This window comes from Acomys russatus, chromosome 21 (genome assembly GCF_903995435.1).
Source record: "Acomys russatus chromosome 21, mAcoRus1.1, whole genome shotgun sequence".
Taxonomy (NCBI): domain Eukaryota; kingdom Metazoa; phylum Chordata; class Mammalia; order Rodentia; family Muridae; genus Acomys; species Acomys russatus.
This window is the reverse complement of record NC_067157.1, coordinates 51,689,125-51,709,172: the sequence shown is the minus strand read 5'-3', so window position 1 is coordinate 51,709,172 and position 20,048 is coordinate 51,689,125. Positions and strand designations below refer to the sequence as shown.

The window sequence follows — 20,048 nt, the reverse complement described above, 5'->3', positions numbered from 1 at the left end:
ACACTGAGACATCAATCTAAGCTCACCGTCATCCATTTGAAAGGTGCACACCAGGGAAGAGTATGAGATGGTGTGGGAGTGGAGTGCCTTATTGCGTTTAAGTCAAGGAAAACTGGGGCTAGAGAGATGGCTCAGAGGTTCAGAGCACTGTCTACTCTTCCAGAGGTCCTGAGTTCAATTCCCAACAACCACATGGTGGCTCACAACCATCTGTACTGGGATCTGGTGCCCTCTTCTGGCATATAGATGTATGTGCAATCAGAATACTGCTTTTAAAAAAATGAATAAATAAATAAATCTTTTTTTAAAAAAAGAAAAAACTATCCTGAGAAATAATGCCCATCGCAATGACTTCTTCCTCAGTGTCATGGCCTAACTGTTCCTAAGAAACCTCCTGAAAGTCCATTTTCCTGTACCATGTTTATGCATATGTGCAGACTTGTGCCAGTGTGAAGGCACACATGCCACAGTGCATGTGTGGAGGTCAGAGGACAACTTTGGTTGCCAGCCCTCACCTTATTTACACCAAGCTAGCTAGCTCTGATCTTTTGGGGTATCCTCCTGTCTCCACCCCCATCTCACTGCAGGGGTGTTGGGATTAGAGACATATGGCATGGCACCTGACTTTTATAGGGCATCAGGGATTTGAACCCAGGTCATCAGGGTTATAGTTTTACCCACTGACCCATTTCCTCTGCCCAGTCTTAATTCTTAAAGATTTTTCCAGGCAGGGATCAGCTACAGGGGGAAAAGAAGAAACAGGGACAGGACAGTATAACAAAGAAAAACCAGTTCAGGTAAAAGTCAACAAGCCTGTGAGTCATTTCTCATATTCATTCTCTCTCTCTCTCTCTCTCTCTCTCTCTCTCTCTCTCTCTCTCTCTCTCTCTCTCTCTCTCTCTCCCTCCCTCCCTCCCTCCCTCCCTCCCTTTTTGGTTTTAGTTTTTCAAGACAGGATCTCTCTATGTAGCCTTGACTATCCTGGACTTACTTTGTAGACCAGGCTGGCTTCGAACTCACAGTGATCCACCTGCCTTTGCCTCCCAAGTGCTGGAATTAAAGGCGTGCACCACCGCCGCCTGGTTCATCTCTGATATTCTATGGTCTTATCACGACCTCAAGTCCCACAGCCCCTGTAGGACTCTGGTAAACCATCTGACCCTTGGACACTCAAGTTGTTCGACTGTGAGGTAAACAAACAGTGCCCACCACAGGGTCACATGAGGACGTCTGAGATGAGAAGCCATCAGAGAATAACAGCAGTCACCTCCTATGTATTCATCAGGGGGACTTGGGAACTACAGTCTAACGGACAGCTGATAAAAAGGCAGGCCAGGGAAGCTGATCTCACGCAGACAATGCTAAGACGATGATAAACCTGGAGCTCCAACCACGTGAGGACCCAGCTTGAAGACGCCCAAGGTGAAGCAGGAAACTGTCCCTTAAAAGGTTGAGCCTGCCACGGCCTTGATCTTGGAATCCTATCCTCTAGAATGGTAAGCAGTGAATCTCTATTGTTTTGTGATAGCAACACAAAACATTAAAAAAAAAAACCAAAACAAATCAAAAACAAAAAAACAGAAACTACTGTTAACTGAGGCCTCCTGTTCCTTCATAGAAATTCTAGGCATAACTAGCATTTGGTTTTGTTTAGTAAATGAGAGAGTAGGTGACTACAAATCTATTCTAGAAACAGGAAGATTTTAAACGTCATGAAGCCTTCTTGAAAAAGAAGACTATAACCGGAGGACTTATACTTCAAAACTTGGAAACAAGACAAGGTGGTCGTGGCATAAGGATAGACCCAGTGACCAGAGGAAGAGTGTCCAGGACAGGGACTTTGCTAAAACTTGATGGGAGAAAATGACCAACTCTCTAGAGGAGAGATAATCTTTTTAAAACAAAGGATAATGTGCTGACTAAATAGCCACATAAAATTAGCCTCAACCTGTGTATCGTACCAAACATTGAGTGTGAGCACAGATGAAAGCATAAAAGGAAAATTCATATTAAGCTTCTAGACAAATCAGCGCACTATCCTCACAGCCCATGAAGACACAAGCTGAAAGAATATCTGTAGATGAGATGTAATATGAATAAATTAATAAAATAAAAAAAAAAAAAGAAGCACAGAAAAAAGAAAGAAAGAAAGAATATCCGGAGAAGAAAATCTTGGTAATGAGATCATCAAACTTTAAAACATTTTCTCTGGGCATGATGGTGCACGCCTTTAATCCCAGCACTTGGAAGGCAGAGCCAGGCAGATCCCTTGAGTTCCAGGCCAGTGTGGTCTATAGAGTGAGTTACAAGCCAGCTAGGGATGTATACGGAGACCCTGTCTTAAAAATAAAAACAAACTTTAAAACTTTTCCTTGAAACACACCATTATGCTGTTACTGTCCTGTTTGCTTTTGGTTGCATTGATAAACGCCATGGCCTAAAGGAACTTTGGGGGGAGCTCGCGACAGGAATCGGGAGACAGGAACTGATGCAGAGACCACGAAGGGAGACAGTAATTACAGTCTGCTCAGCTTGCTTTCTTATACAACCCAGATCACCTGCCTAAGGGTGACACCGCTGACAAAGGACTGGGCCCTCCTCTGGTCATTTATCAAGAAAATGCCCAACAGACTTGCCCAGGAGCCAGCAGCTCTTTGATTGATGTTCCCTCTTTGCAGACGACTCCGTTGTGTGTCAGGCGGACAAAAACTAACAAGCACCGATTACTTTCTGAAGATACAACAATGTTCTCAACAAGGTGACAGTTTTTAAAAGGCGAAGGGAAAAGCTAGCCTCAAGGTAATTTTGAGGCTTTCCCTAGCCCCAAATCTCACTGAAAATCACCCCCTAGCTCCACTCTTACAGTCTGACCACAAGACATTAGTCCATCCCTTCCTGTGTGCCTTAGTTACCTTTCTGTTTCTATCACCATCACCACGGCAGCTTATGGGAGAGAGTTTATTGGGGGCTCACAGTTTCAGAAGGTGAGTTGATAACAGTCATTAGTTGGGGGGCATGGCAGCAGGCAGGCAGAGTGCTGGAGCAGTAGCTGAGAGCTCACATCTGAGCCACAAGCATGAGGCAGAGAGAAAGAGGGGGGGGAGAGGGAGGGAGGGAGGGGGGGAGAGGGAGGGAGGGAGGGAGGGAGGGAGGGAGGGAGGGAGGGAGGGAGAGAGAACTGACTGGAAATGGCACGGGCTTTTGAAACCTCAAAGTTCAAGCCAATGACTGTCCTTTTCCAACAAGGCCACACCTCCCAATCCATCCCAAACAGTTCTAGCAAACTGAGGACTAAGCATTCAAATATCTGAGCCTATGGGGGCCACTCAATGCACCACACCTGACTGCCAGGCCAATTGGATAGTGTCTGGTTGGTTTTTCTTCCCTGGTACAGGGCTGTGCTGTGTACATGCTGTGCCTGTGCTCTACCACTGAGCTACCTCTCCAGACCCTGATAGCATGATAACCACACATCTTTTTTTTTTTTTTTTAAGATTTACTTATTTATTTATTATGTATAGAGTATACTTCCTGCATGTACACCAGCACACCAGAAGAGGGCACCAGATCTCATCACAGATGGCTGTGAGCCACCATGTGGTTGCTGGGAATTGAACTCAGGACCTTTAGAAGAACAGACCGTACTCTTAACCTCTGAGCCACCTCTCCAGCCCCGATAACCACACATCTTATCTAAAGAGCACTGGGACAAGACTCACGTGTCTCGAGCCTCCAGAGAAGACAGTGCTGCGTGTTGGACTGGACGGGAGAGTGTCTTGCTTCAAAACAGGGCTGGGAGGATGTTTGGGATCTTCTCGGCGGAAGGCTTTCAGGATATCGGGTGTGCTGGCCTTCTGGAGAGAGTGAGGACAGACGTCATAGCCCCTTGTCCCTGCTTGTCTGAGTGTCCAGCAAGCCAGCCTGCATCTGTGAACTGTGTCTCTAACATGCAAACGTCTAGTGGATGAGGAGAAAGCCACGTGTCTGGATGAACGCGCACACCGCCACCACACCAGCAGGGCCCCCGAGGCAGAATCATTAGGGACACTCGGAAGCTTTTAACAGGTGGGTTGCTTTGGAATATAGAACATGTTAAAGAAAGTTCTGGCTTTAGTAATGACCATGACATGTAATCGCATGAAATATAGGGCTCATACTGATGAACAAGATTACTTCTAATGTGACCGTAAACAGGGGAAATGCATCTTTAAATTGTATTTATTCAGCTGGGCGTGGTGGCACACCCCTTTAATCCCAGGCCTCGGGAGGCAACATCTAAAGCTGGGTTCTACTCCTGGCACCGTTTTCACTAGCTGTGAGTTGCTGGGTGTGTTGGCTGGCCTCTGATCATGGTCATGGGAGCCATGTTATCTTCTCTGATAACACAGGCAACTAAGGCTCCATCTGCCTAGAACAAAGTTCTTTGGAAGTGGACCTCATGCTAGCCCCCACCTGCCCACTAGAAGAAAAGAGGTCAGCTCCAGGGAGGCCGTTGTGAGCTGGTGCCTGTTTGCACTTGGGAACTTCAAAAGCCCTCCTGAGTACATCTCAAATATTTGAGGCACAAGTCACTGGAAAACCACCAGCATCAGCAGCCCCTTATCACCCAGAAGCTCAGCAGAAATGACTCAGGAACTCCGAATCTCATCACCAGTGAGGACTCCATGATGTGGGAGTCCGCATGTCAAGTGTCTGCTGACTTTCCTCCAGCCACAACCAACAGCCAGCTGGAGCAGTTACTCTAGAGCTCGGCCACAGCATTCCTATCTCCAGACATGTAACGGGGCATAGGTCCTAACCTCTCTAAGCCTTTGTGTTTCTCAGTGAAGAACAGGACTACCCTTAACACCCTTCTCGTAGGACTGACAGTCCGTGTAAAGGTCTGTACAGAGTCTAGCACATCCTAACATGCTGAGGTTCAGAGAATGTATCAGGTGATACAGATGGCAAAATGGAGGCTGTATACAGGAGCTCTGTGCTGGGCAAGCAGATTCCTACTGTTTTTATTTTATCAAGGGGCATCCTGGGCTCAGGTGAAGGGCAGGACTTAAAAACTTCTAGAGCAGCCGGGCATGGTGGCGCATGCCTTTAATCCTAGCACCTGGGAGGCAGAAGCAGGAGGATCGCTGTGAGTTCGAGGCCAGCCTGGTCTACAAAGCGAGTCTAGGACAGCCAAGGCTACAGAAAGAAACTCAGTCTCGAAAAAGAAAAAAAAAAAATCTCTAGAGCAGTGGTTCTCAGCCTTCCTAACTCTGTGGCCCTTTAATACAGTTCCTTGTGCTGTGGTGACCTCCAACTATAAAATTAATTTCGTTGTTACTTCTTAACTGTAATGTTGCTACTGTTATGAATCTTCATATAGACATTTTTGGAGATAGAGCTTTGCCAATGGGGTGGAGACTCACAGGTTGAGAGCCACTGCTGTAGAGTGTCTTCCAGAGGCTCACCATTGTCTCAAAAAGGGACAGACTGGGGACGGCATGGATGGAGGGGCATAGGTCCTGCAGAGCTCAGCAGGTCAGTCACACTGGCCTGCAAACAGACGCTGGCCACTGCCAGCCAGGTCACCTGGGCTGGACTGGAACCCAGTGCACCTGCTTTTGGCATAACCCATGTGGTAGAGATCAGAGTGCCTTCCGGGATAAGCTCTCTTTCTTTAGATCACAGGGCAGGAGCCCTGCCTCTTGCTCACTCACACATGCACAGAGTTTAGCTTTTTCCCACTTTCCATCAGGGGTCCAGGCAGAGCCTAACCAGAGCTTCTTTGCTTTGAATGGCAGTAGGAAGGCCTCCTAATCATGAGAGGAAACTTGCAGACCCCCAGGAAACAGCAGGTCAGCCTGCAAGGAAGGCTTGCTTTTGGTGTGGCACTGACACAAGTGAGAAGCGACCTCAGGAGCTTGGAATCAGGCTAGTGAAAGGCTTTCCGGGGTGATTTGGAACCATTATTGTTTTTTTTTTTTTTTTTTCTTTTCTTTCTTTCTTTTTCCTTTTTCTTTTTTCTGTTTTCAGGAAGAGGAGTCTCATGTTATTTCTCAAGTTGGCTTCCAACGCCTTGATTCAGTCAAGCCTCCTGCCTCAGCCTCCTAAGTAACTGGAAATACAGACACAAGCTATCGCTTCTGGCTCGGATCTAAAACTCTGTGCCTCCTTTGGTCACGTGTGCCCGAATACAGACTATATATAATTAGATTTTCCTGCCTGATTAAGGTTTCCTAACAAAAGAAAAGTAAATATAGAGGAAAACAGGCCAGAAAACCCAGGAAAGGTGACATGAAGGCAGTCTGTGCAGAACCCAGTAGACTTTAGCGCATACCCTGGTGGTGACATGGACAGCGGTGTCTGACTGGCTCCGCCTCTCCGTGTGGCCTACACACTGCCTGGGGTCCATGGCTAGAAGATGTTTCTCAGAGGTCATGTCATTCTGGGACTTGGAGAGCTCTAGAAGACAAGAGGTGACAGTAAGGAGCATGAAGCTTTGCCAAGACCCAAGGGAGCCTTCTTCTGGGGTACCCCACCACCCACAGATCCTAGAGACTAGAAAAATCACAAAAAGATGACTAGGTGAGGGTGGCAAGTCTATAACAGAACAGAGGGCACCAGGGGTGACCAGATATTGTATGCCACATGTTGGCATCAGGTGCACCTCTGCAATTAGGGCTCCCTGTGCCTATGGGGCAACTATGCTGTGACACAGGTGTCCTGCCTCTTTGGATTTTAGTGGCTGTTGGGATTAATTCTGAGGTACTGATTCCATGGTAGCCTTCGACTGAGGAAGGTGAACCAGATTGGCAGAAGGAAGTCTTGCCTGTGTTAAGGAATCTGCAAGGCAGACTGGCTGATTGAATTAGTCTGATTGTAGAGTTCGAATGATGCAGGTTCAAAGCCAGATCATCTCGAGCTGTCTTTGGTTTCCTTAACAGACATTCAGCGCCAACCTCTGTGTGAGCTAATGTCCTCCTTGTGACTATTAAGTCAATCCTTTCGGAATATATAAACAACTTCCTAGCTTCCATTGACCCAAAGGGGCTAAGAATGTCATCAGATAAAGTCTGAGGCCTGTAACAGAGGTTCTGGACTTTGCCATAACCCAACTGTCTGATGTTCTCACCAATGAATTTGAAAAGTGTTTTTGACTTATGGCTTTCCTTGCATTATTACCACAGATTTTCATGAAACTTTTTACCACATTTGATTGTGGTATTTGGGATAACCTGGGCTGCTCATCTTTGGCTCCAGAACAAACTGTTTCTCCTTTCCTCTGACGTGAGAGCTGTGTTCTTGCATTGATAGAGACTTCACATAAGCCACATGGACTTGGGCAGGGGTCTGACTTAGAAGGCTGCCATGGGATCAGCGCCAGCTGTGTGGGGAAGAAACAGCTGTCACAGCTAGGCTGATAGCCACAGAGGGGCAAATAGGCCCATGAAATTCAGTGATTTCCTCCTCCCAAAAGAGACCCAGGACAGCCCACTGCTCATCTGACAAAGCAGGGCTTTCATTCCAGCTGTCTGTGTGACAGGGAGCCTGTGTGGAATACAGACGACTCATTCAAATCAAATTGTCCCGTTGGCTCCGGCTCGTCAACAGCGAGACCGTCCACAGGCAGCTACAGAAAGGGGGCAGCAAGTGGAAGACAAGGAGCAGAGGAAGAGAAAGGTGTGCCCAAGATCCATTTGGACCTGCTCTAACAGTGCCCAGATCATCAGAAACGGAAACAAAGCATATGTGAACAGAAGAAATGCTGACAGAGATGGGATGGCAGGTCATGGTAGGCTGGGCTTAACTGCACCTGCGACTGGGGGATTACTACCACTTGCAGGACAAGTGGCAGATACTGGGTTCCACCAGCCAGAAAGGCCCTGGCCTTGGATTCATTGCAAGGTATTTTTGTGTTTTGTTTTCATTCCTTTGGAATCCTTTGTGCTGCTGAGCTGGGCGAGGCTGACAGACTGAAATGGCATCTGAGGCCCTCCCCAAGGAGCCAGAGGCTGCTCTGTTGACCCATGCTTTTACCATCTGAGGCTGCCTGGCTGGCCGGGCTTGCACAGGCCAGGATGGAAGCACACAACCTGGATGTCACTTACTTTTCATCTGGGTGGTGACTGACAGAAACAAGTTTTCCACGGACTTATTAAATCCTCGAAAGTGACCAAGTTCCTGTAACTAAAAGAGAACGTTCTGTTTAGACCACCACCCGCCTTTGCCCCACCATCTCCAGGCTGCCAGCCTCCAAACGCTGTGGGTGAGAAGGGGTGGGAAAAGTGTGTGGGTGAGTCTGGAGGGGGCAGGGCACAGCCCCCAGGCATCCCTGGCACCCAGCCATCTTTCTCTGTGGCTTGCAGCCTCATTAAAGGATGGAGTGTTATCAATGGGCACTTCACAAGATAACAACTACCTCTTAGACATAATGACTGACATTTCACTGGCTCAAAGACGGCACTCAGCTAATTACTGCCTGTTTGGCCGCCTTCCTCTTCTAGCTCTACCTAAAGCCTATGTAGATGAAACAGAATGCAGGCGACGTGGGGGTTGAGGGTATTAGGGGCAAGGTGACCAACACTGGAAACAAAGAGCTCTCTCTCCCAAAAGGGAACACAGAAAAGGGGAAAACAGTAATTTTGTCCAGGCCTAATCCATCCATCTACCCTGTTATCGTCCATCTAGCTGCTCTTTCTTCCACTGTCTATTCATGTATCCATTATTTATTCATCTATCTATCTGTATCTACCTACCCACTCATCTGTCTATCCCTCTGTGTACCAATCCATCCATTTGTCCATCCATCCATCCATCCATCTACCTATCATCCATCAATCCACCTATCCATCCATCCATCCATCCACCCACCCATCCATCCATCCATCTATCATCCATCCATCCATCTATCCATCCATCCACCCATCCATCCATCATCCATCCATCCATCCATCTATCCATCCACCCACCCATCCATCCATCTATCATCCATCCATCCATCTATCCATCCATCCATCATCCACCCATCCATCCATCCATCCATCCATCCATCCATCCATCTATCCATCCATCCATCCACCCATCCATCCATCCATCTATCCATCCATCCACCCACCCATCCATCCATCTATCCATCCATCCACCCATCCACCCATCCAGTTTCCACTTGTCTATCCATTGCCTCCTCAACATCCCATGTACCCATGCACTCACTGACCACTCCATCCATCCATCCAGCCCTCCAGAGGCCATCTACCCACTCGCTGACTATCCATTTGTTCACCTTCTCGCTATCTATTCATTTGCCTACTTCCGTCAACCCATACAACATCGACCCACCCAACAACCCATCTATCCACACTTGCAGTGTCCATCCCTTCATGTCCCTCAGAACACTCATAGGAGAAAACAGAATAGAGTTGTGAGGTTTGCCCTGGGGTGTCTGTGAACTTGAAAAAGAATGAACATCTTTTGGTCTCTCAAAAGGACACATATATTATCCCACATAGGACATGATTGCTCCTTTTTATGTGCAGATTGATAAAGATAATAAAATCCAAGTCACTTTTATTTCCAAGTGCACGTAGGCATTATCCTGTATTGGAGACAGGTCAGATAAAGAATTATTTTCACTTCTCGGGTAGAAAATCAAGATAACACTCTGAGGTCACACAGATAAATTCTTGGGCCAGAGATAGTTATGGTCTCCCCAGAGCCTGCAAATACTAAGATACCCCTCAGGCACACCACTCGCGCACACTCACACAGCCCTACACACACACACACACACACACACACACACACACACACACACACATACACATACACAGAGAGACACAGACATACACACACTTAAAGGCACAGCACAGAGTTGGGGACAAAAGCTGGCGACAAGACTCAGGACAAAATGTCTCAGGGTACAAGCAGGAGGAGCCAGCAGAGACTGCAGATGGTTCCTGCCACAGAACAAAAATAAAATGGCTTCTCCACCTCTTGCTCCAGCTGAGTCAGATCTACATGCTCCAAGGCTGTTGTGCTAATGCTCCAGCATCCTAACCTGGCCTTCCCTCCCACATCCCACCCAAGGACCCACAGATAGCCAAGTTACCCTGCCGGGACTGCCGCTGCACTGGCTCTCACTGAGAGGCGGTGGCGTTGGAGGGACCACAGAGATTTTGCTGCCAAGGAGAAACATAAGGATAATGGGTTAGAACTCCCAAGTTAGTGGTTACAGATTTCCAAACATGTGACTTTATCATTCAAGCTCTAGCTTGGCTTGTGTCTCACCTCCTTTTAAAGAAAATGATGTGGGAACACGGCTTGACCCTGCCTCGCTGTGCTCTGGTGTCTGGGTACGGACACGAGGGTGTCACTGCCTTTAGTCCAGGCTTCAACTGACTTCTCCAGAACATTCTGAAGCCACTATGGGACCTTGGCTCCCTCACTGAGCCTCTTGAACTCACACTTCCTATGTGAGGTCCTATTTGGATTTGTGCACTCGGAGTGCACACCACACTCTCAGAAGAGCCAAATGTGAAAGGAAAAGCAAAGAACTAAACACTTTGAGAAATACTGGAAGCAGGAGCTAAGAGAAGAAAGAACAAATGGGGTGGGGGAGGGGAATAAGAAATTAACAAGTGCATGTGGCCGCATGCCCGCGATTTCAGAGCCGGCTAGGCTGCTGCGGCAAGGAGATTGTCAGGACCCTGTGGCCAGCCTGGACTACATAGCAATGGCCAGACAGGGGCAAGGGGAGGATGAGGAAGATGAGGTGGAAGAGGAAGGGGAGGAGGAGGGGAAGAGGAGGGGGACAGGAGGGGGACAGGAGGGGGACAGGAAGGGGACAGGAAGGGGACAGGAGGGGGAGAGGAGGGAAGGGGAAGGGGAGGAGGTTCTAAATTTTGAGACTGGATAAATTCATCATGAGCCAAAATATGTAGCACCCCTGGAAACTCTAGGTAACAATCACTAAACTCAGCGGGATGGGGTATGTGTGTGATTCCTGCCGCCTCAGGCTGTCAGAGATTCAGAACTCTGTGCAAAGACGTAAACATCTCTCAGAAGGCATCAACAGACAATGAGTATTTTTTGTTCCATAAACATATTAGGTGCATGCCCAGCCCCAGGGGAGACGCCAGAGAAATAAAAGGAGATAGAAGTGACAGCACCGTGTGGAGTGTCATCAATAGTTCGTTCTTTGTGACATCTCAGGAGAGTCTGAGGGGTGAAATGTGCGTAAAAACCTGCACGTTCCTCTCAACCTTTTCCAGGAACTTTATAATTTAAAAAGCCACATCCCAGAGCAGTGACCTCTTTCAGGGCGTCCTCTGAGCCCCTGCTGACGTGGGACACTCTGTCCTTCTGCACTCACCTCAGCCGCTGATAAGATTGCAGAAGCTTCGCCCCAGCAGTCTCGAGTTTGCCTGGAGGAGGAACAAGTCAAGGTCAGTCAGTGCTAAGAGTTCAAAGCAGGTGACACAAGCACAGGAGCCGATGCAGTCAGATTATTTTAATATCACTTCCTGTTAGTAAAAAAGAGATCCTTCGGGGGTGACAAAAATGCTCAGAAATCAGATCGTGAAGGATTGGCGAGATGGCTCAGCAGGCCATGGCTGCCAAACCCGCCAACCTGAGCTTTGTCCCCAAAGTCCACATGGTGCAGGGAGAGGGACAACTCCTGCAAGTTGTTCTCTGATCACCACACATGTGCTTGGCACATTCACGCATGTATACATGCACACACACACACACACACACACACATATACACACACACACACTATTGTGTAGGGTTGGAGAAACAGTTCAGCAGTGAAGAGCACTGATCATCTTGCAGAGGACCTGGATTTGATTCCCAGTACCCACAGAGCAGCTCACAACAATCTGCAACTCCAATTCCAGGAGATTCAATGCCCTTTTCTGGCCTCTGTGGGCATGCATGTGGAACACACACTTACATACAGACAGACCACCCATACACATAAGATAAAAAATAATAAACGTAAAAATATAGGAGGTAAGGTTAATGTGTAACTCTCTGTCCACTGGACAGTCATTGACTTGTTAATAGCCCCCCTCCATGCACACACACACACATGCACACACCACAATCCATCACGTCTGAGAATGACCAATTCTATTAGACATTAACGTTGAGTTAGACTTTCTAAATCTGGGTAATTTAAAACAATCCTCCAAGTTCCCCAGTTCCTTCACCTAGGAAACACCACATAATTGAATGTATTCCTGGAAATGCCCCTTGTGATGAAGATTTAAATTAATCTCTTTAACAACGTAATCTGCTTAAGTCCAGTCAGAGTGACTAATCATCTCCTAATGAGACTGCACCTGCCAAGGTAGCCCTTTTTGCTTTACAATGTACTAGCCCTCCCAAACAAAATTCTGCCTGTCCCTAATCCTGTGACCCCACAGTGGTTATTGGCTACCAGCATGGGGGGGGGAGGATGGGGGATGGGGACATAGGGGGCATGTGGAGGGGGCTGTAGCACAGTAGTCACCTTGCAGCTCAAGGAGACATCCAGAGCCTCCACTCTGGCCAACCCAGTAGACTACCGCTCTGGGAGTCAGGCCAGTTCTTGTGTTGTCTGGAAGATTAATTCATGTCACAGATTTGGATGTGGGTGCTACTTAAGCATGCACTGACAGAATAGGATGTTGGGAGCAATGGAGTAGGCAAGGGGAGGCCTCTAGGAGGGACAGACAACACTCAGAGTTAAGTCCTGATGTCAAGCCCCAACCCTCAAAGCAAGGTGTAGCCCCAGCTCAGGTCTTTAGCTGGGCTGGTCCTAGAAGGGGAAACAAAGAGAGAAGAGAGGGAGACAGGAAAGCCGGCAATACTGCGCATGCAGCAGGACCCCAGGCAAAGGCACAGGGACTGTGAGCTCTGAGCACCCTCCTCATTGTCCATTTACCTTCCCTTGGCCCCTCTCACTGTGTGTCCTTGGATACCTGGCCCTGAGGCATAACCCCCAAGGCCCCTGTTCTTCCCCGACCTGTAATCTGATGCTAATTCTGTCACCCAAGGCCTAATCACAAGCCCTATGTGGCATCCCTGTGGTGTTGTCTCCCTGGGCTCCTCCATCCTCTTAGTTCCTCATTGCCTGCTTTCCCTGGGCCACACCTGACCCCAGGCTCCACAATTACTGTCACCCCCCACCTCATTTCTTTGAGCTACCTCCCCAGGCATTCCTACCTCAGGCTCTTATCTCAACCCCTCCACTAACCCCTAGCCTGGCCTCCACATTTCATAAAGTGGCCTTGCTGCTGTGCACCTGGCTCTCTGCTGTCCCCTACTGGCTGTGGCAAGCTGAGGCCCAAGACCAAATGGGAAGCACTTATGTTCTCTGGGGTAGAAAGATGACGTGGAGGCTAAGAGCACTTGTTGCTTTTGCAGAGGGCGCAGGTTCATTTCTCAGCACCCACATGGTGGCTCACCACCTCCTGCAACTCAGTTCCCTGACACACATGTGGCACACATTCATACATGCAGGCAAAACACTCATACACATAAAGTAAAATAAAAAAAAAAAATCTTTAAAACAAAAAACAAACAAACAAACAAAAAAAGAATAACAAAAAAATCCTCAGATCCATGTTTTGTTTTGTGGGGAAATAGGAGGCTACCCAGAACCACCAATTCAACCTTCCTTGTAGATTCAGAACCTACATGGCAGGAGGTCCTAAAATGAGGGTCGTTGGAGGGAGGGGCACAGCATCTGAGGCATGCTGCCAATATGGCTTCTGTTCATCCCCAGCCACTCCCATTTCCCTTGCCCTTTGCTTTTTACTCTTGAAAACCAGTGAATCTTCATTTTAAAAAACATGTTTCTAATTCCTGTAGCTCTCCAAGGAAATGTGCACAGACAGATTCTCCTGGAGCTCAGGGGAGTAGGGAGGAGTAGAGAGGAGTAGGGAGGAGTAGGGAGGAGTAGAGAGGGTTAGGGAGGAGTAGAGAGGGGTAGGGAGGAATAGAGAGGGGTAGAAAGGAGTAGAGAGGGGTAGGGAGGAGTAGAGAGGAGTAGGGAGGAGTAGGAAGGAGTAGGGAGCAGTAGGGAGGAGTAGAAAGGGGTAGGGAGGAGTAGAGAGGGGTAGGGAGGAGTAGGGAGGAGTAGGGAGTAGGGATGGAGAGGTCTGTATCCTGCCCAGTGGCAGGCAAGAGCAACTCCTGAATGGGTAGAGCTCCTTGCAAGGCCATGTGACTTATTATGTTAAAGCTAGCTCTAGCATACAGGAGTGCTCATGGGCGCGCGCGCGCGCACACACACACACACACACACACACACACACACACACACACACTTTTCAACATGAGAGGGACATTTTCACTTTGGTCACATTACAGTCCCCTTTTCCTAAGTAGGTACCTAGTCACTCAGAGTGAAAGCCCAGGGCTCAGAGCTCCCTCGGAAGGCTAGGAGCTCCCTGCATTCTGAGACACTTTCTCACAGTATGCTCTGTTCTCAGCTTACAGTATAGAACATGGGGAAAACAGGTCTGTTTTATCTGCCCTCAGCTGATAAAGCCACTACAGTCTTTCTCTGGCAGGGCTATTTTCTTATAAAAAGGGAAACTTGAACCCGAGCTGGACCCACTGAGAGGGAGACTACATGGAGGTGGCTACATAACAGTAGAGGCGGGACTGGAGAGATGGCTCAGTGGTTAAGAGCACCACCTACTCTTCCAAAGGTCCTGAGTTCAATTCCCAACAACCACATGGTGGCTCCCAACCATCTATAATGTAACCTGGTGCCCTCTTCTGGCCTGCAGGTAAACAAGCAGACAAACAACACTGCAAAAACAAAAACAGTAGAGGCAGTGCAGGGGTAAAGCTTCTAAACACCAGGCATGTACTAGGGGCCTGCTGAAACGGGGAAGCAAGGTGTCCTGGACACCTTGGTCTTAGGCTTGCAGCCTTTAAGATATCTAACAATAACTCTTCATTGCTTGGCGCTGTGAAAGTAACAAAGGCCATGTTCCCCCCCCCCCCCCCGCCCATTTTTTGTGGTGTCCTAGAAAGCCAGATTAGAGACCCTTTGTGTCTTATTCAACATTTTCCTCTCCAGGGTCACCTGCTGCCACTACCGTCTCATATACTTGGTTCTGGCCAGGTCAGCTTCCCAGACACACTGTGTCCCTAAGCCTCTCTCCACCAACAGGATCTTGTCTGTACCTCTTGTTCCTGCCTCACTGAAGGTTTATTTACAGAGATAGGACTGCTGTGTGCTCTTAGTTTTAACTGTCAACCTGGCGCAATCAATTGCAGAGTTGCCCGGATCTGAGAGATCATCTTGGTTATTAACCGACATAGGGGGAGCCAGCCCACTATGGGCAGCACCATCCCCTAGTTAGGGGCCCTGCATTGTGTAAGACTGAAGAAGGCCAGCCAGGTGTAAGAAGCAAGCAAACAAAGGTGCACTCGTTTCTCTCTGCGCTTGACTGTGGATGCGACGTGACCAGCTGCTTGAGTCCCTGGCCTGACTCCCTTCAGTGATGAGTGTGACCTGACATTGTGAGCCACACAAACCCTTTGCTCCCCTGAGTTGCTTTTGGCTGTTTTATCACAGCAACAGAAATGAACCTGGAACAATGAGCGACTGTCATGGCGAGGCTGGCCTCCCACAGTGGCTATTATACAGACTTAAGTCCCTGTGCCTTCCCCCACAGGAAGGTGTGTGTGTGTGTGTGTGTGTGTGTGTGTGTGTGTGTTCACATTGCCCATTAGATTGAGAAATCTGAGGACACAAGCCTTATATTATTCATCCCAGGTTCTCAGAAGGCGGTTTTCCACGCAAGGGTCATGAGTATAGCGTTGAAAGGAACGACACTATCTAAGTAGTAACAAGAGGCTGAGTCTTCCTGACCAACAGCTCATAAGGAGGTATCCCAAAGACATAAATCTGTGAAAAGGGCCGGGCGTGGTGGCGCACACCTTTAATCCCAGCACTCGGGAGGCAGAGACAGGTGAAATGATGTGAGTTTGAGGCCAGCCTGGTCTACAAAGCAAGTCCAGGACAGCCAAGGCTATACAGAGAAACCCTGTCTCGAAAAAAAGAAAAAAAATCTGGGAAAGGGGTGGTGAGGATGCGGGAGGGTTTTACAGAGCTGGGAAGGAGGTAGGAAAGGGTCGGGAGAGTTATCAGAGTGCAGCCTATACATCTGTAGAATTGCCAAAAAACAAGCTAAATTGATACTTTAAATGGAAAAGAAAAATCAAGATTCTGCTTTGGGAAGATTACTACCTATGACCATTGGGTAAAAGCAGAAAGTTTAAAGGCCAGAGTCTTACTTTATCTATTGATGATTAAATTCAACTTGACTATCTCTGCTCTCCCCAGCTTGGTGGGACCAGTCTAAAATTCCTAAAGTCCTGGGGCCTGAGGAGCACCCAGCCAACTGGGAACATCACTTCTAGGGCGCACAGTTCCCTCTGTGGTGCTGCGCCTGTTCCCTCTCCTCTTAAGGAAAACAGAAAGAAAAAAGGAATCAAAGACAGAGTCCTGTCTTTTCTTTACAATAAGAAATAGAGCATTTTTGTTTCTGGAAAAATAAATGTGATTTCATTAAAGATACAAGTCAGAGAGTGAACTCCCATAAACAATCAGCCATAGCTTTACAGAAGCACCCTTGCCTGAGTCTACCTGATGACTGCGGTAGATGGGTGTGCCCTGAGTGAACAGTGGGGAGGGAGGGACACAGGCACAGTCTTGAGCAGAGTCCCACACATACTTAATGGAATCTAGCTCTTAGAAAAACAAAACCTGTATTACATTTATTTCTTGTTTTTTATCTATGTGCACACTACACATTTTGGGAGTCAAATCTCTGTCTGTGGAGCCTGGAGAGCAAACACAGGTCATCAGGCTTGGTAGTGAACCATCCCACCAGCCCAACTTATCTTCTGTCTTTTCTGGAAGGCGGATGGAACCCAGTGCCTTGGGCGTGCTGGGCAAGCACTCTGCCACTGAGCGGATGGATGGGCACTGACTGAGTTTCCTATGCATAAGAATAATTCCCTCAAAAGTCATTTAAAATATTAAACCTTGCCTGCCACCAAGAGGGGATAAAGTTTCCTGCCCCTCTATAGTGGCCAGATGCAAAATTCATCTTGGTTGGTGATGCAGTGAGGGCGTGTGGAGGGCCAACCTTCCCAACTCATTTTATTTTCAGTTATTAACAATAGAGCAAGTCTGAGTAGATTGTTCACATGTAACATTTACCCTCCTAACTTGAAGTAGAGGTAGTATTAAAGTACTGATGTTGCTTTCTGGTTTTGTTTTTATTTAATCTTTGAGACAGGATCCCATTGTATAGTCAGCCTCAGCCTCTTGGGGGCTGAGACCACAGATGTGTATAATGCCTGACTTTCATCTAACACACACACACACACACACACACACACACACGCACACAGACGCACACTTGAGTCAAGGGGTCAGGTAGTCCAGCTGGCCTGAGATTCACTCTGTATCTGTATCTGATGCTCCTGTCTCTGATGCCTAAGTGTTGGAATTACAAACATGCATGCCTGTGCCTCATTTTATATGGTGTAGAGGATCGAGTCCAGGGCTTTGTGCACATTAAGCAGATATTCTACAAGCTGATGGCTATTAAGGTATAAAAGTGCCATATTTGTACTTACTTACTATTGGCACCAAAGTAAACATGTGCACTTACAGCAACTAGCCAAAAGGTGGCGCCAAAAGTAAGGCTGGATCTCTAGTCTCAGCTTTGCAATTACTAGGAACTTAAGAAAATGTCCTTCATAATTAGGATAGCCACTTTACTAGGTTCTCGAATTCCCAGTGCTCATAAAGGATTCCCCGGGTACCTTCCCAACACAACTTTGTCCAAGTCCCACTGACTCCAGCTAACATACCCCTCTGCCCCCCAGTGCTTCACTGAACTGGAATTTAAGTGTGTGAAGCCAAGAGCTACAAACTTGAAACACTCTCAGCTGATGGCAAAGCCATGGTCGGAGAAACCACATTAAAAACTTTCTGCACACGCCACCAAATAGTGAGGACGGCAGATCTAGAAGGAACCCTGTCAGGGCACCCAGGGAAGCTTCCTGCAGACACTTTAGAGATGTGACACTCCGGACACTTGATTCCGATGGCACAGATAATCCTCGACAGCAACACTGCAAAACTAGGGGCTGGGGAGACAGCTCAGTGGGTAAGAACACTTGCTGCTCTTGTGGATGGTCCGGCCTCAGATCTCAGCACCCAGGTCTCTCCAGTTGCAGGGGACCCAACCCCTTTCTTCTACCTCCACAGACACCACATATACATGGTGCATGTATATACACTCAGGCACTCACATAAAACAGGTAAATTGGGTTTTTGTTGTTGTTTTTTTTTTTTTGTAAAAACCATAAAACTAATGTAAAATTTAGTTTGTATAGCATGAGGGAAAAAAATGAGCCAAAATAACCAATTGTTTTATATTGTTTTTGTGCAAAATGAGGAATTAGAGCTCATGTTTTGCTTATTCTTAAATCTTTATTTGGTACATGTGTGATGTGTATATATGGAGAGAGCAAGCAGACACGAGTGTAGGGGTGCACAGCTGTGCACACGGATGCCGTTAGCTCTGTCACTCTCCAGCCTGTTTCTTCCTTGGTTTGTTTTGTTTTTCAAGATAAGGTTTCTCTGTGTAACAGCCCTGCCTGTCCTGGAACTCACTCTGTAGACCAGGCTGGCCTTGAACTCACAGAGGTCTTCCTGCCTCTGCCGGGGTCCATCGTGTTTCTTGAGACAGGTTCTGTCACTGAATCTGTAGTAGGTTGCTGGCCAGGAAGCCCCGGCAGTACCCAGTCACAGTCCTGGGGTCACTAGCACAGATACAGCCACACTAACTTTTTATCGTTTCTTCTGGAGACTTGAACCCAGAACCTCCATGCCAGTCCTCCTAAGTCTTTTTAAAGGTTGTGAGATTGGACTGGTTATTTACCATGGCCTAGACCAGACTTGGGGTGTTGGTCCTTAGGTGTTCTCTGTTTATTTGATACTGGGAGCTTGCCCAGTAGGGTAGACTGGCCGCCCAGTAAGCCCTAAGGATCCGTTTGTCTCTGCCTCCATCATAATTACAAGCTTGGACCACCATGCCCAGCCTTTTTTTGAGGTAGGTTCTGGGAGTGGAGCTCAGGTCCCACACACTTTATCAACTGAGCTTGGATCTAGGCCAGTTTTTTAAAACTAAGGATCATGAACAAAATACTGAATTAATAAGATTTCTAAAAGATGTTTAAATGAGTATTAAAAGCCCAGATTCTACCCGTAGAAAGCAATGAAAGTAGGTACACAAAAGTACCTTGCAACCGCTGCAGAGGACGGGAGCAAACCAGACATTTGAAATAGTGCCTGGAGCCTGGCAAAGCAGAAGCTCAGTGGAAGTGCCCTCCAAGAGGCGGGAATGACAGACAGGGAGGAGCCTCAGGTGAAGGTAACCAGTGGGCTCAGTTCGGGAGCTGGACGCTCAGGCGGGTGGTGGGGAGGAGCAGGTGTCAGGGCCACAGCTGAAGTCCTGGAGGACCACTGCTGTGGTCTGAATTCCAGCACTAAGTCCCAAGAGGCCAGACCAAGCTCAAACAGAGTCACTCATGCTAAATACGCAACTCTGAGAAGAGAGATCCCACATCGACTGACACCTGGAAACAGGAGGGCCTACTTGATCTGAGTTGCATATGAAGTTCACGTCAGTAAGCTGAAGAAACCCCGTGCTCACCACTAAGTTTGTCCCTGGCCCTCGAACCCCACTCTCTGCTTTGGGGTGGCTGCTTACTGTGCCCTCATTTGATTCTGTACACCGGAAGCTGCCTCAGTCTGTGATGTGCAAGTGACAGCCAGATGTTTTGACAATTCCATGACCATGAGGGTTGTCCTCCCTCCCCACCCCCGCGCCTTCAACCAAAAAACTTAACGCCAAATATTTTAAAACTAGAGAGGATCATTTTACATGAGTTTAGGTTTTAAGAGAACTTACCTGCAGTTGGAAATTTCCTGGCTCGTTCTTCAAAGAACCATTCCCCAGTTTTGATTTTCACGTTTC

The 20,048-nt window shown here is 47.8% G+C and overlaps 1 protein-coding gene across 1 annotated transcript in view; it reads right to left on the bottom strand.

The window, feature by feature from the left end:
* Positions 1 to 20,048, bottom strand: part of Sytl3 (synaptotagmin like 3) — a 53,375-nt gene that overhangs the window by 17,521 nt on the left and 15,806 nt on the right. The window contains exons 3-8 of the mRNA XM_051164450.1: positions 19,983 to 20,047; positions 11,351 to 11,402; positions 10,088 to 10,157; positions 8,088 to 8,166; positions 6,317 to 6,441; positions 3,720 to 3,854 (exon numbers count right to left, since the gene is read on the bottom strand). Coding sequence (XP_051020407.1) covers positions 3,720 to 3,854; positions 6,317 to 6,441; positions 8,088 to 8,166; positions 10,088 to 10,157; positions 11,351 to 11,402; positions 19,983 to 20,047 — 526 coding nt within the window. The remainder of the gene's footprint in view (positions 1 to 3,719; positions 3,855 to 6,316; positions 6,442 to 8,087; positions 8,167 to 10,087; positions 10,158 to 11,350; positions 11,403 to 19,982; position 20,048) is intronic.